This window comes from Silurus aristotelis (assembly GCF_946808225.1).
Source record: "Silurus aristotelis genome assembly, chromosome: 4".
Taxonomy (NCBI): Eukaryota; Metazoa; Chordata; class Actinopteri; order Siluriformes; family Siluridae; genus Silurus; species Silurus aristotelis.
Window position 1 is genome coordinate 34129055 of NC_139577.1, and position 17043 is coordinate 34146097.

General features: G+C 36.9%; 1 protein-coding gene and 1 long non-coding RNA gene across 4 annotated transcripts; one reads left to right on the forward strand and one right to left on the reverse strand.

The window, feature by feature from the left end:
- Window positions 1-3015: 3015 nt before the first annotated feature.
- On the forward strand, window positions 3016-15523 carry irf2a (interferon regulatory factor 2a). Of its 3 annotated transcripts, none has more exons than XM_083538826.1 (10): window positions 3017-3149; window positions 3377-3517; window positions 4584-4680; window positions 4778-4877; window positions 5527-5703; window positions 8697-8734; window positions 8823-8919; window positions 9010-9174; window positions 11267-11307; window positions 12840-15523. In XM_083538826.1, the coding sequence occupies exons 3-10, from the start codon at window positions 4594-4596 to the stop codon at window positions 13101-13103; spliced, it is 969 nt and encodes a 322-aa protein (XP_083394952.1). In that variant the 5' UTR covers window positions 3017-3149; window positions 3377-3517; window positions 4584-4593; the 3' UTR covers window positions 13104-15523. The 3 variants fall into 3 exon arrangements, with proteins under 3 accessions (XP_083394954.1, XP_083394952.1, XP_083394953.1); XM_083538827.1 differs by having other exon boundaries at window positions 4587-4680; XM_083538828.1 differs by lacking the exon at window positions 11267-11307 and having other exon boundaries at window positions 3016-3149; window positions 12840-13767.
- LOC310724622 lies at window positions 14858-15791 on the reverse strand. The gene is made up of 2 exons (XR_014533103.1): window positions 15292-15791; window positions 14858-15260 (listed from the first exon to the last, which is right to left on the reverse strand). It is a non-coding gene; the product is annotated as an uncharacterized lncRNA (long non-coding RNA).
- Window positions 15792-17043: the final 1252 nt, after the last annotated feature.

Here is a 17043-nt window from a genome sequence, read left to right on the forward strand (position 1 = left end):
GTTGGTAATTATTTCGTGGTTATATTGTGAGTGTTTGGTGATTATTTAGTGTTTAGATTGTGAGTTGTTGGTAATTATTTCGTGGTTATATTGTGAGTGTTTGGTGATTATTTAGTGTTTAGATTGTGAGTTTTCGGTAATTATTTAGTGGTTATATTGTGAGTGTTTGGTGATTATTTAATGGTTATATTGTGAGTTGTCGGTAATTATTTCGTGGTTATATTGTGAGTGTTTGGTGATTATTTAGTGTTTAGATTGTGAGTTGTCGGTAATTATTTAGTGGTTATATTGTGAGTGTTTGGTGATTATTTAGTGTTTAGATTGTGAGTTGTTGGTGATTATTTAGTGGTTATATTGTGAGTGTTTGGTGATTATTTAATGGTTATATTGTGAGTTGTCGGTAATTATTTCGTGGTTATATTGTGAGTGTTTGGTGATTATTTAGTGTTTAGATTGTGAGTTGTTGGTAATTATTTCGTGGTTATATTGTGAGTGTTTGGTGATTATTTAATGGTTATATTGTGAGTTGTCTGTAATTATTTCGTGGTTATATTGTGAGTGTTTGGTGATTATTTAATGGTTATATTGTGAGTTGTCGGTAATTATTTCGTGGTTATATTGTGAGTGTTTGGTGATTATTCAGTGTTTAGATTGTGAGTTGTTGGTAATTATTTCGTGGTTATATTGTGAGTGTTTGGTGATTATTTAATGGTTATATTGTGAGTTGTCGGTAATTATTTCGTGGTTATATTGTGAGTGTTTGGCGATTATTTAGTGTTTAGATTGTGAGTTGTCGGTAATTATTTAGTGGTTATATTGTGAGTGTTTGGCGATTATTTAGTGTTTAGATTGTGAGTTGTTGGTAATTATTTAGTGGTTATATTGTGAGTGTTTGGTGATTATTTAGTGTTTAGATTGTGAATTGTTGGTAATTATTTGGTGGTTATATTGTGAGTGTTTGGTGATTATTTAGTGTTTAGATTGTGAGTTGTCGGTAATTATTTCGTGGTTATATTGTGAGTGTTTGGTGATTATTTAGTGTTTAGATTGTGAGTTGTCGGTAATTATTTAGTGGTTATATTGTGAGTGTTTGGTGATTATTTAGTGTTTAGATTGTGAGTTGTTGGTGATTATTTAGTGGTTATATTGTGAGTGTTTGGTGATTATTTAATGGTTATATTGTGAGTTGTCGGTAATTATTTCGTGGTTATATTGTGAGTGTTTGGTGATTATTTAGTGTTTAGATTGTGAGTTGTCGGTAATTATTTAGTGGTTATATTGTGAGTGTTTGGTGATTATTTAGTGTTTAGATTGTGAGTTGTTGGTAATTATTTAGTGGTTATATTGTGAGTGTTTGGTGATTATTTAGTGTTTAGATTGTGAGTTGTTGGTGATTATTTAGTGGTTATATTGTGAGTGTTTGGTGATTATTTAATGGTTATATTGTGAGTTGTCGGTAATTATTTCGTGGTTATATTGTGAGTGTTTGGTGATTATTTAGTGTTTAGATTGTGAGTTGTTGGTAATTATTTCGTGGTTATATTGTGAGTGTTTGGTGATTATTTAGTGTTTAGATTGTGAGTTGTCGGTAATTATTTCGTGGTTATATTGTGAGTGTTTGGTGATTATTTAATGGTTATATTGTGAGTTGTCGGTAATTATTTCGTGGTTATATTGTAAATGTTTGGTGATTATTTAGTGTTTAGATTGTGAGTTGTCGGTAATTATTTAGTGGTTATATTGTGAGTGTTTGGTGATTATTTAGTGTTTAGATTGTGAGTTGTCGGTAATTATTTCGTGGTTATATTGTGAGTGTTTGGTGATTATTTAATGGTTATATTGTGAGTTGTCGGTAATTATTTCGTGGTTATATTGTGAGTGTTTGGTGATTATTTAGTGTTTAGATTGTGAGTTGTCGGTAATTATTTAGTGGTTATATTGTGAGTGTTTGGTGATTATTTAGTGTTTAGATTGTGAGTTGTCGGTAATTATTTAGTGGTTATATTGTGAGTGTTTGGTGATTATTTAGTGTTTAGATTGTGAGTTGTTGGTGATTATTTAGTGGTTATATTGTGAGTGTTTGGTGATTATTTAATGGTTATATTGTGAGTTGTCGGTAATTATTTCGTGGTTATATTGTGAGTGTTTGGTGATTATTTAGTGTTTAGATTGTGAGTTGTTGGTAATTATTTCGTGGTTATATTGTGAGTGTTTGGTGATTATTTAGTGTTTAGATTGTGTGTTGTTGGTAATTATTTCGTGGTTATATTGTGAGTGTTTGGTGATTATTTAGTGGTTATATTGTGAGTTGTCGGTAATTATTTCGTGGTTATATTGTGAGTGTTTGGTGATTATTTAGTGTTTAGATTGTGAGTTGTCGGTAATTATTTAGTGGTTATATTGTGAGTGTTTGGTGATTATTTTAAACTTTCTTTCGGCTTCTCCCGTTAGGGGTCGCCACAGCGGATCCTCCGCACGTTTGATTTGGCACATGTTTTACGCTGGATGCCCTTCCTAACGCAACCCTCCCCAATTTATCCGGGCTTGGGACCGGCACTAAGAGTGGCTGGGGATGGTTCCCTGACCGGGAATCGAACCCGGGTCGCAGCGGTGGGAGCGCTGCATCTTAACCACTAGACCACCAGGGGACCTTGTTTGGTGATTATTTAATGGTTATATTGTGAGTTGTCGGTAATTATTTCGTGGTTATATTGTGAGTGTTTGGTGATTATTTAGTGTTTAGATTGTGAGTTGTTGGTAATTATTTAGTGGTTATATTGTGAGTGTTTGGTGATTATTTAGTGTTTAGATTGTGAGTTGTTGGTAATTATTTAGTGGTTATATTGTGAGTGTTTGGTGATTATTTAGTGTTTAGATTGTGAGTTTTTTGGTGGTTGGTTAGTGGTTAGATTGTGAGTGTTTGGTGATTATTTCGTGTTTAGATTGTGAGTTGTTGGTGGTTGGTTAGTGGTTAGAGTGTTTGGTGGTTAGTTGGGTTGTTAGTAGTGAGTGTATGTTCTGCTGATACAGTGAAACTATAACCAGTCCAACCCCGCAGCCAAGCCTCGAGTCTCTTTAAAAGCTCGTGACGTCATCGCTTTCCGGAAGTACGCCGTGTTCCAGTGTTCCAGAAAACTGAGTCCGCCACGGTGAGTCCAGTACACACTCCTGTTTGGGTTTTTATTACTCGGTTCCGGGGTTTTTTTGTTTTTTTTTTGTTTCATTTCGCCCTGAACTGCACGTCGACTTGAAAACGGGCCAATCGGCTTTGAGCTCGCGGTGTAGCACTTCTGCTGTCTGATTTCAGTCTGATCTCTCTCTCTCTCTCTCTCTCTCTCTCTCTCTCTCTCTCTCTCTCTCTCTCTCACGTCTTCAGCCGTGTTGATGTTCTGAACTCGGGAATGAAGTGACACGATGGCAGAAAGACGGATCCTGTGACCAGAGGAGGAAAAGAACATCCAGAATACAGGAGGGAAAAAGAGGGGAAGGAAAAGTGATCCAGTGGATCCTTTATCAGGTAACAGCTTTACTACCAGGACAACTACAAACATCCAAAAACAAACCTGACAGCAATATCTTTATAGATTTTATAGATCTGATATATAATACTATGTTTATGATTCCATATTCACTCCATCATCAGCTTTATGAACATCTCATCAGTCTAATAACAGTGTTTATAATAAACCCAGAAACTGCCTTCATCTTCAGATTATTAGATCTCCTGATGAATTATATATATATATTTTAATATTATTATTATTATTATTATTATTTTTAATCTCATAATTAAATCGTGTCTATGTTTTAAAAAGGCACGCTTGTGTGTACGTGTGCGCGCGAATGTGCGTGTTATTATTAAGCAATATCCTGAGGCACCTCGTGAGTGTGTGTGAGTGTGTGTGTGTGTGTGTGTGTGTGTGTGTGAGTGTGTGTGTGTGAGTGTGAGTGTGTGTGTGTGAGTGTGTGTGTGTGTTTTCTTAGTGTGTTTAAAAAGTCCAGTGTTGTTCTGAGATTTGGAATATGCCAGGAAACATTATTAAATAATCCAAATTATAATTTGTTGTTGTTGTTGTTAATAATAATAATAATAGTAAAAATAATAATAATGTTTACTTGTATAACAAGTCAAATAGTAATTATAATCAGTTGATTCTTCTAAATTAATCTAATTTAATGTTTTTGAATAAATTAGTATAAAGTATTTTTTTCATTAAAATCAATTGTAGATTTTATTTATAGGTAAATTGTAGGTAAATTCATTCATCAGATTAGTTCGTTTACAATTCTTCCTTATTTTATGTAGGATAAAAAAATAAAAATAAAAATACATTCCAATATATACAAATGTAAAATAAATGTATATATTTAGCTTTTGCTTCTAATCTTTCATTCTGTTGTTGAAATGAACTTTTAATATACAGGTCCAATAATTAATAGTAGTAATAATAATAGTATCTTCTTTCACTTCTTTTTCTTCTTCTGATTATTATTATTAATAAAAGTTATATCAGTAAACAGAGAACTAAACTGCAACGTTTCTCTATAAAACGTCTAATGGATTGCTGTGTTTTTCCGAACAGCAGGGCGAAGATGCCGGTCGACAGGCAGCGGATGCGTCCGTGGCTTGAGGAGCAGATAAACGGCGGTAAAATCCAAGGCCTGATTTGGGTTAATAAGGTAAGAGGAAGGAATGGAGCCTCCTCTTTCCTGAAGCAGTACCATGACGCTAGATCAGATTCACTAATTCCAAACGTTTTATCACTGTTATTTCCAGGAGGAAAAGATTTTCCAGATCCCGTGGATTCATGCGGCTCGGCACGGCTGGGAATTGGATAAAGACGCTCCGCTTTTTATGAACTGGGCCATTCATACAGGTATCACACCACAGGGGTTTAATACTGTACTCAGTACATAAGCTATTAAATAAATGAGCTGAATACTTCATAAATACTGATTGAATTCTGGTTAATTAGACGGCTTAAAAACTTCACACCTGAAATAAATACTTTTATTATCCAGACTTATGATAACTGACTGACATTCATATATATATAAATAACTAATTGACCAAAACGAGTAAAGTGAATTGTTGTATGAAAAAAAAATTTAAAAAAAAGATATATGAAGAGATTTTAAACGTATGTTTATTAAAGTTATCGAAATGTTAAATTCTCGTCCTTTTGCTGTTTTCTGTATTATTATTATTTTACCAGAAATTTTTTTTTTAAGATGTTTTATGCTTTATGAAATCTAAAATCTGATCCTGAAAATCATTAAATCATCCAAGATGAGGACCAAACATCCACAATCTGTAAAGAAAACACTTTATTTGAGGGCATACTGAAGCCTGAAAGTGCAGATTACGTCTCAATGTTTCTAAAGTAATCCAGTTTTACACTTTTCTGGCCACAAGCTTCGGAATCTCAAACTTTTGTCTTTGTACAGAAAACCGGACTCGTCTAAGATCTGACTACAAGCTACACACATTTAAAATAAAGCCAAATCATGTACAATTTTCCTCAGGAAAATACCACCCCGGAGTGGACAAACCCGACCCGAAGACATGGAAGGCGAACTTCCGCTGTGCCATGAACTCTTTGCCAGACATCGAGGAAGTAAAAGACAAGAGTATGAAAAGTGGGAGTAATGCCTTCAGGATGTATCGCATACTTTCTCCATCAGAGCGAGCAGCTAAGAAAGGTATTGTATTCACATGTACAGTTTGTGACCGAGGCTTTTATCTGTGTGAGATATAATAGAATTTGAGGATAACGAAGCCATTACACTGTAATCCAATCTAAAGCTTTTTTTTTAGGACTCTCTACACTGCGCTTTTATTACCCACAGGGTTTAAAGTGTTTTTTCTGTTGCAGCAACATCAGTTTCAGAAAGGAGCAGATTCGTATTTTAACCTTTGACTCTTTATTGGTTTTGGGTTTTATTAAGGCTCCAGTTTTTAAGGTTTTGACTCTTGATTGGTTCCTGTTTTTGAGGTCCTGACTCTAGATTGGTGCTAGTCTAAAAGGTTCTGGCAAATTGATTGGTTCCAGTTTATATGTTTCTGATTCCTAATTGGCCCCAGTTTTTAAGGTTTTGACTCTTGATTGGTTCTTATTTTTAAGCTTCTGATTCTTGACTGGTTCCTGTTTTTGAGGTCCTGACTCTAGATTGGTGCTAGTCTATAAGGTTCTGCCACTTAATTGATTCAAGTTTATAAAGTTCTGATTCTGAATTGTCTCCAGTTTTTGAGATCCTGACTCTAGATTAGTGCTAGTCTATAAGGTTCTGCCACTTGATTGGTGCTAGTCTATAGGGTTCTGCCACTTGATTGGTTCTTATTTTTAATCTTTTAATTCTTGATTGGTTCCAGTTTGTAAACTTCTGATTCTTGATCGGTTCCTGTCATTCTAAATCCTCATTGGTTTCAGTTTTTGGGGCTCTGACTTCTGATTGGTTTTCATTTTTAAGCGTCTGACTCTTGATTGGTGGTAGTCTATAAGGTTCTGGCAATTTGATTGGTTCCAGTTTATAAGGTTCTGATTCTTAATTGGCCCAAGTTTTTAAGGTTCTGACTCTTGATTGGTTCTTATTTTTAAGCTTCTGATTCTTGACTGGTTCCTGTTTTTGAGGTCCTGACTCTAGATTGGTGCTAGTCTATAGAGTTCTGCCACTTAATTGGTTCAAGTTTATAAAGTTCTGATTCTGAATTGGCTCCAGTTTTTGAGATCCTGACTGTAGATTGGTGCTAGTCTATAAGGTTCTGCCACTTGATTGGTGCTAGTCTATAGGGTTCTGGCACTTGATTGGTTCTTATTTTTAATCTTTAAATTCTTGATTGGTTCCAGTTTGTAAGCTTCTGATTCTTGATTGGTTTCTGTCATTCTAAATCCTCATTGGTTTCAGTTTTTGAGGCTCTGACTCCTGATTGGTTTTCATTTTTAAGCGTCTGACTCTTGATTGGTGGTAGTCTATAAGGTTCTGATGCTTTATTGGTTCCCTTTATTGTTTAATGCTCTGACTTTTAGTTGGAAAAAATAATTCTCTGTGAAAACTAAAAACTTTTAAGAGATAAAGAGAAAGCATTGGAAAAAGAAAAAGGTCTTTAAGCGGAAGCATTTTTAAGAGAAACAGTTGGAAAAAGCTCTTATAAGTAACAAATCTTGAGCGCTATCATGGCACACAATCTAAATTTTATAGAACTTTTGACAAAAAAAGCTATTAATGAAGATAAGCAAGATCTATCAGGAGAACTATGTTCAAGTTCCTAAATCCCAGTCCCTGGAAACTTGAAAACATGGGGATTATACCTGATACACCTAGAAGGAGATGTGGTGTTTCCAAAGAGAAGAGTGAGAGCAGTAGAAGCAACCAGTGAGAAGTCAATAAAACAAATGAGTTCTTACAACAGAAGAGGTAAAAAGGAGAAGGATATCCTACAGAAATCCTGAAAACATCTACTTCACCCTTGAAAACTCTCATTGGTCTGGTGGAAAGTCTTCAGTGTAGAGCTGAGCAACGAGTTCTCCCTTTTACAATTCACATGAAATGTACCAAATCAAAATTCCTTTATATATCAGGTCTTCCTCAGAGCCACCCTTCCTAATCTCACTTCCGTTCTGTGGAACGCAGTTTTTAAATATTCAGGTTTGATCAAAGTTGCTGCTTGTGAAACCTGATAAAAGGATCTCAGTACTTGAATAGAGAAGTAAATGTACCAACATTGGGACAAACTTTGGGGTTTGAGATCAATTCTGTTTTTGTTTAAAGTCTGAGGAAACACATTGGGGGCTTTTTTTAGCGCATGTTCTTATTCGCTAGCGACTTATAAAGAGCTCACTAGTTCTCAATTCCGGTTTCAATCCAGAAGAACAGGTAGATGGTTGCATTTAGGCGAGTCAGCTAGCTAACGAGAACTCGACTCAAGGCCAGTGGAGTTGAAGGGATGGGTTTTTTTTTGTTTGCTCCCCCCCCAGTTCATTCTTACCATCTGACCTCATTCCCAGAATGCAAATCTGCTATTTGCTTACAGGAAAGTGAACAGACTTCTGAAGCATTCATACTAGTGACCTCAACGTCCCAGATTTAATCTTCTGAAAATTCCTTATAGTTTTTTCTTTTCTTTTCTTAATTTTTTTTTTTTTTTTATAAGAAAATAATAATTAATTTATCTTGGACAGCAGCTCAAACAGATGTGTAGGTTTCCATGGTAACAGTTCATTCACAGGGATTCGGTCTGATGATTATGCAGATACAGTAAATGCATATAATGGGAGAAGTGTTGGATCATCCATCCATCCATCCATCCATCCATCCATCCATCCATCCATCCATCACTATCTGAGTGAGATCCTGTTGTTTGTGGTGAGAAACTCACGTGCGAAGATTAGCTCAGTCTCAGGGTGCACGTGGTCAGTACAGCACCAGTCACATGGCTCCTGATGTCCTTTGGTACACTGACTTATAAAGGTCTGTGCTCCCTGTGACTGCGTGTGCAGCCTCGTGCTGCTGTCTGTTGGCATGTTACAAAACCAGTTTAAAAACCTTTCAATACGACCTCGTATATGTGACGGTGTGTCATACGCAACTAAAAAAACTCAACGTAACCCAATTAACACAGTCGTCCTCAAGTCCTAACGCTTACACGCTTTGAGTCTCATCTAAGTTATGTTTTTTTTTTTTTTTTTTTTTTTTAGCAAAGAAGAAAAAGATGGAACGAGAGGCAAAAGCAGAAGTAAGTACACCTGGGTTCACATCCAGATTATACAGAATGTGTGTCAAAAGTAGTACCATGTGTCCGATGGAAACGTGTTTATTTTCAGGGTCCTGTCCAGAGACGGAAAGTGAAGAACAGCGAGACACAGCAGAAGTCGCAGTCCAAGCAGGACACGCTGCCGGACAGCACGGTTTTATTAACAGGTGAGGTTCTCCTGTCACCTCAGACGGTAGCAGGATCACAGTGTGAAAGGTGGAAGTGTGATGATGTTCTGTGCCGTTCCTCCTCACCAGAATCTGATCGAAGCACGGATCTCAGTTCTCCGATCAAGACGACCGGGAGTTATCTCCCAGAGGTCTGCGCCGTCGTGGAGATCACCACCGAGAACGAGGAGTCAGCGGTCAGCTCCACGCAGATCCCCTACAAGCTCCAGATCTCCCCCGTGTCATGTTACACTGGTACGTTCTGTCTGTACGCTCGCTCACGTATCAGTTCCAGGTTCTTTACACTGTTTCAGTTCAGTAAAAGAAACACACATGTACTATAATATACATATAATCAATCAATGCCCTTTGTATTTGTATGTTTGTACTTTATCTGATGTTGAAGTCAGGCTGTAGGACTGTGCTGTAACTCCACAGTGCTGCTGACTTCTGATTGGTCAGAAGGTGTTGATTATTTGTGTAAAACAGCAGCTCTGACTGTTGTGCAGGTTTGTATTAATAGTAATATGTTGTGGTTTTTAATAGTAACAGCTCGTCCACACTGTTGTGTACAGGACTGAAAGGAGAAGTGGAAAGTGCAGTGATGCGGTTTTAGACAAAGAAGAAGAGCTGAACTTTTTTCAATAAACTAATAATAATAAACTAATGAATGTGATGGTGAGTTTGAGGGAGAGGTTGACTAAGTTTGAGGGTTGAGGGTGAGGTTGACTGAGTTTGAGTGTTGAGGGTGAGGTTGACTGAGTTTAAGTGTTGAGGGTAAGGGTTGAGGGTGAGGTTGACTGAGTTTGAGGGTGAGTTTGACTGAGTTTAAGTGTTGAGGTTGAGAATAAGGTTAAGGGTTGTGTTTGAGGGTTGAGTTTGATAGTGAGTTTGAGGGTTGAGTTTGAGGGTGAGGTTGATGGTGAGTTTGAGGGTGAGGTTGATGGTGAGTTTGAGGATGAGGTTGATGGTGAGTTTGAGGATGAGGTTGATGGTGAGTTTAAGGGTGAGGTTGATGGTGAGTTTGAGGATGAGGTTGATGGTGAGTTTGAGGGTGAGGTTGATGGTGAGTTTAAGGGTGAGGTTGATGGTGAGTTTAAGGGTGAGGTTGATGGTGAGTTTGAGGATGAGGTTGATGGTGAGTTTGAGGGTGAGGTTGATGGTGAGTTTGAGGGTGAGGTTGATGGTGAGTTTGAGGGTGAGGTTGATGGTGAGTTTAAGGGTGAGGTTGATGGTGAGTTTAAGGGTGAGGTTGATGGTGAGTTTAAGGGTGAGGTTGATGGTGAGTTTAAGGGTGAGGTTGATGGTGAGTTTAAGGGTGAGGTTGATGGTGAGTTAAAGGGTGAGGTTGATGGTGAGTTTAAGGGTGAGGTTAATAGTGAGTTTAAGGGTGAGGTTAATAGTGAGTTTGATGGTGAGTTTGAGGGTGAGGTTGATGGTGAGTTTGAGGGTGAGGTTGATGGTGAGTTTGAGGGTGAGGTTGATGGTGAGTTTGAGGATGAGGTTGATGGTGAGTTAAAGGGTGAGGTTGATGGTGAGTTTAAGGGTGAGGTTGATGGTGAGTTTAAGGGTGAGGTTGATGGTGAGTTTGAGGATAAGGTTGATGGTGAGTTTAAGGGTGATGTTGATGGTGAGTTTGAGGATGAGGTTGATGGTGAGTTTGAGGGTGAGGTTGATGGTGAGTTTAAGGGTGAGGTTGATGGTGAGTTTAAGGGTGAGGTTGATGGTGAGTTTAAGGGTGAGGTTGATGGTGAGTTTAAGGGTGAGGTTGATGGTGAGTTTGAGGATGAGGTTGATGGTGAGTTTGAGGATGAGGTTGATGGTGAGTTTAAGGGTGAGGTTGATGGTGAGTTTAAGGGTGAGGTTAATAGTGAGTTTGAGGGTGAGTTTAAGGGTGAGGTTGATGGTGAGGTTGATGGTGAGTTTAAGGGTGAGGTTGATGGTGAGTTTGAGGGTGAGGTTGATGGTGAGTTTGAGGGTGAGGTTGATGGTGAGTTTGAGGATGAGGTTGATGGTGAGTTTAAGGGTGAGGTTGATGGTGAGTTTGAGGATGAGGTTGATGGTGAGTTTGAGGATGAGGTTGATGGTGAGTTTGAGGATGAGGTTGATGGTGAGTTTGAGGATGAGGTTGATGGTGAGTTTAAGGGTGAGGTTGATGGTGAGTTTAAGGGTGAGGTTGATGGTGAGTTAAAGGGTGAGGTTGATGGTGAGTTTAAGGGTGAGGTTAATAGTGAGTTTGAGGGTGAGTTTGAGGGTTGATTTGAGGGTGAGGGTGAGAGTTGAGGTTGAGGGTTGAGGTTGACCCAGAACACCATGCTGATTTGTAATTATTGTTTTGCATTGACAGAGAGTGAAGAGGAACGCTCACACAGCGGAGACGACTCAGAGGTTTGTCAGTTTCACCACTGCAGTAAAATCTTTACCTTCTACACACCAAGTTCTCCAACAGGAACTGCTTTTATATTAACATTTACCAAACTAATTCACTTACACACTTACACAACTGCAGTAAGAGTCCATTAAAATTATTACGTTTTGTTTCTTTTTTATTTATTTATTTTTATTTATTATTTTAGTGTTTCACAGTGGAGATTTTACTGTTTTAGTGATATTTTTAGTTTAGTTTTCAGCTTTAATTTTAGGATCTATTTGGAGCTATTTTAGTTTTACCTTGGTTTTTTTTTTTTGTTGTTTTTTTGTGTAAATCTGTTCTTTTTAAGGTTCAGATATATTGTAGTGTTTTTTATTTTATTTATTTTATTTTTGGTTTTAACATTTTGTTTAGGGTTTGTTATATTTCTAGTTTTTATTTAGAGGTTTTTTTTTCGAATGTGTCTTTTTATGTTTTAAGATGTTTTTAATTTTGGCTTCAGGTTCTGTGTAAAGAGATTTTTAGTTTTGGGTGTTTTCTATTTAAGATGTTTGTAGTTCTAGATGTTAGTGTACATTTTTAGTTTGGATTACAGTTTGATTTAAAGATACGTTTGTCGTTTTCTCTCCTGACTCAGTTTTGTTTTTGCACTTTCAGTTTTCAAAGCTTCAGTGTGTTATTTAAAACCAGAATTAAAAATAGATCTACAGTTCTCTCTCACTGCTCCTGCTGCACAACAGATACTGCTGATGTGTACGAGTTTACCAGCACATGTAGATGAATATCAGACATTTGTGATGATTACTGTGTGTGGCTTCTCCTCGTCTTAAACACATTTATTTATCTCAAAACTCTACAAGGATTACATTTCTAAAACATCAAATAAAATATCTTTAAATATTAAAATAAACACTAAAATCTCTCTCTAAACAGACCCTCAGACTAAAACTAAACTAAAACTAATCTCGAAACCTAAGAAATAAACCAAAAACCATAACAAATATTTAAAAATGTAAAATAATAATAATAATAATGTATATTAATAATACATTTTAAGTTGCTCTTTTATAACTAACATCTAATTTATTTATTTGTATACATTTATTAATCATTAGTAGTGCTAGTATTTTTATTATTTTATTATTAAAATTAGTCATAGTTGTAGTATTAGTATTTGTTTATTATTATTCTTTGTATTATTGGTAGTTTTAGTAGTTAATCATATACTATGACTATTTATTTATTTGTATCATTAGTAGTTTTATATTATATATGATATTATTTGTCACAGTATTATAGTATTTATTGTGTATTATTATCAATATTATTACTTGTATTCATTTGATTATGAATTTATTATATTTATTATTATTATTATTATTATTAATAGTTGTTTATTATAGTATTATTAGTAGTTGTAATGTGTAGTAGTGTTTTTTATTATTAATAATAATATTAATAATAAACTGACTGTAAGCGAATTGTACAGAGTTTGTTCATAATAAATTAATAATAATAATAATAAAATGTTTTATTTCCACACCCCCAGCCTCAGGACCTGTCGGTGGGGTCTTGCTCGTCTGTGCTCAGGATCGCTCCCAGCGTTCTGGACAAGGTGCACTCGTTCCCCTCGGAAAAGACGAACTTTTGGGTGACGAGTTGCCGCGAGGACTCTCCCATGATCAGCTACGACGTGGAGCCTTGGCGTCCCTTCGTCCCTGCGCTCACCTTCGACCTCAGGTCCTGTTCAGTTTCCTCCTCTCGCGCCAGCGTCATCATGAAAGCTGTGGACCTTTCGTCCAAAAAGACGTAGAGGCGGCGATCCGGCTACGCCGATTCCATCTCTTCATCCCTTTTTCTTTTTTTCCTGGTGCTAGGTTCAATCCCCAGGAGTGTGTAAGGTGGAACGTCGTATCTGAATGTAAGGCCATGCGACGTTAAACAGCGAGTCCAGACGTCACGTCAAACACACAAGCAATAAACCTGGAGGTTTCGCTTCCGGGCCTCGTATCATTTCAGAGCGATTTCACTTTAAAATACTGAACCCGTTAGTGAACTCGGACTCCAACATTTGATCTGACCTTTAATAACAAATAATAAGTAATGTTTTTTTTTTTTGGTTTTTTTTACGTTCATAATTACATATAAAAAATCTAAACATTTATGATCGCGTTTCCTCGCCATAAACCGAGACGTGATTAACGTCATGTCCAATTTTAACACTAAAGTTTATTTTTTTATATTATATCCGTTAATATAAGAATCCTCGAAAAGGCTTCTTTTCTCTCCGTTATCTTCCTTTAAACCAGGATGAAGCTGTTTAATTTAGCATGGCCTAAAACTCAAGACATACCTCAACTAACCAGTGCATTTATTTTTAAACAGGAAAAGAAATGTACAGAAATACCTCAGAGACTGCATCATGGTTCATTGCACTCAAAGTAAAGTATTAATTCTAAAGAGGAACACGTACGGTACCAGACTCCGTCAGAGCTTCTTTTCACGATGGCAGGAGGGGATGCGTCGATGGAGTACAAAATAGTTCTGTTTTGAGGAACGTCATACGAGCTCTGTGATAAACAAGGCGGTGTTTATGTTTCTCAGGTAGCGGAAATGCTATTAATCACAAATCACAGAATGTAGGATCCTAGAAAATTCATATTACAGCCAAGCACATGCTAATGCTAATAGGTGACCTGGTGTAAAGCAAAGTAGAAGGCGTAAGCGTTCGTGTTAAACACAATGCATGAAATACCAGCCGCGTTTAAGCCTGAAGAATGATGATGATTAAACGCTGGGATTTGTGGGAGATGAAATGGTTTACACCACGGCTCCGAGCCTGTGAAAGGACTGCGACCCCCATTAAATCGTAGGTGCAGACGTCTGCTCTTTTTTTTCCCTCTGCGACAAGACAAGAGATTTCTGTCTGGAATGATTTGCTTAAAGCGTTTTAAACCCACTGATGATGTGGTTTGTAAGCCCCTCCTACTCCCATCATCTCACATGCAGCTTCACTCGACTGACCGCGACTGCACGTGAACACACTCGACTGACCTCCACTACATTTGACTTCCTCACAACTAAGTCTGAACACGTGTAACAGATTAATTTTGTGAAATTAAATGAAGTAGTGAATTTTCTAGTTGCATCAATTCAACATATTTATTACAGACGAAAACTAAAATTAACTAAAAGTTCAACACAGATTAATAAAATTTATTTATATTTTTTGGGGCACAAAGACGCAGAACAAAGAGTCAGATTAAATAAATAATATGAATTTATTCAGAACTTCTTCCTGCTCTCCTAAAAGCTGACGTTGTGATATAAATAAACGTCATCTCACGTGTGAAGGTATTTTTATAGCATAATACACGAGATATATATGTGTGTGTGTAGTTTTGCAAGACAAATGCCAGCAAGTTTCCAGAGCTGCTTAAGAAAAGACAACAATTATATATCAACAAAAAGTAACAGCAAATCAATTGAATATATTTTAAAGTACAAACTGTAAAAATTCAGCTGCGTTCAGAGCTTCTAACTGCTCAATAAAATAATTATAAAAAAAAAAGTCAGCTTTCACATTCATCCTAAAGGTGTTCAATAGGGGTGGAGCTCTATAACAGGAGATCCTCCACATCCTCCAATCCATGGAAAGCAGATCTTCATGGAGCTGGCTTTGTGCATTGTCATGCTGGAGCATGATTGGATCTCCTAGTTCAAGTGAAGCAACAATTTCATGCATTTTGGGGAAGATCCACACATGAGTGGGGAAAAGTAAAGCTTCCAGATACTTTTGGAAACGCTTTGCACCGGGTCACATGATCATTCACGTACTTGCATTAAAGACATTAGAAAAGTGTCTTACGCTATTAGAGGCTCCATTTCAGTACACGTGGTGGAACAGAAGCACCAGCGTGACCTCCATAGATTTAGAGTTCTCACATAATCCGACAGTTTAGTGTTCTTCCTTGCGCGCACACACACACACACACACACACATTGTTAGCGTAAATGTGGTGTGTTAGCAATGAGAAATGTTAAACTGTCATCCAAAAATGTTCAGTAGTCAGAAGGTTTCGAAGCCTTTTGTGATTTTGACACACAGACGATCTTCAGATGAGTAGATTTGTACGTTTGGGTTTATAATTAAGGACTTGTTGATTTCTTGTTTTTTTTTTTCTTGATATTTCGAAGAAAATACAAATAAATCCAGTTTGATAATCAGCAGAACGTGTCGAGGCACAATTTCTGAACATTCACAGTGCTGTTCATCTAAATAAACTGCTACAGTCACGAAACAACACACATGGTTCACCTACTAGCATGTTCTTGGGAACTGTTAAGAAACCAAAGAGAACCAGAAGAAAACCCACATGGACACAGGAAGAACGTGTAGGATGGAAGCCTTCGCCTGCTCCATCTCCATCTCACAGCATGTGCTCGCAGTCCTTACTCACTGCACACGTTTCCTGAACAATCACACACACACACACACACACACACACACACAAATACCAGGGTTCCTATACATTTTTGGGACAGTATGAAAAAGTATTGTGTTTCCAGTTTTCTAAAATAAAAAATTTGTAAAAAAATTTCAAACAAATGCCACGTCTACAAAAAAGTCTACACAAATCCGGATACGTAAAAAAAAAAAAAAAACGGTTCATATTTTCGTTTTTAATCGTTTGAAAACACACGCCCCTGTAAAGCGCATCAGCAAATCATAAGACACTTTTACCTGCGTTTCTGCAACGTCATCGTTATCCACTCCGGAGATCGTTTTCAAAAAGCTACGTTTTGGTCCACTTTCATCGCAGTGTGGACTCCTGGCCAAAACAGTGAGAAAAATATGCATTTTTAAACAAAAAAAACATATTAGTGTGGACACGGCCAAAAGCTGGTTCTGTTGATGGAGTTCTGTTTTGTAGTTTCCTGGTGATTTGCATGTGAACAATCCTGCTGTTGTTGTAGGATTGAATGTTAATGAAATGTATAAATGTTTAAAAGTCAAGTCAAAAGGCTTTTATTGTTATTTGTACTATACACAGTGGTACACAGTAAAAAACGAGACAACGTTCCTCCAGAACCCTGGTGCTACACTAAACAACAACACAGAGCTACAACACAACACAAAGCTACATAAAGTGCATCGAGTGTAGCCTGGTGCAAACAAAACACAGTACAGACAGACAACACAAGACAAGACACAAAACCAAGACCGCCGACCAGTAACCCTACTGTATACTTGGTTATACAGTACTGTGAACTGTAGAAACTTTACCCGAGAGTGAATATAAGAACACAATGTAGTGCAAAAATACAGCAGCAGTCAAGATGTGCAGAAGACAGCATGTAAACAGTGTGGTATAATATAATAGTCTAAGGTGCAAAAGACAGCATGTAAACAGTAATACAGTGAAAGGTGCAAAAAAAACAGCAGTTAAAGAGTGTAGTACAAAAGTTTGCGGTTTTATTAAAATGCTGTGCATCGAATGTGATCTGGTGTCTTACAACATGCTCTTAAAGACGTTTAGGTTTGATTCTGGAAAAGTCTGGAATTTTCAATTGAAAAATGTATAGGCAGAGAAGGGCAGTATTTATAATACAAGTGTTTGTAGTTTTAAAATAGAGTGAAATACTTTGTAAGATGTTCTACATGATGACATCATAAAAAAGCAGCCTCTGATTGGTGCCTACTCAGTATTTTGTTGAGATCAGAACAGAAAATTGATCCATATGGAAGAAGG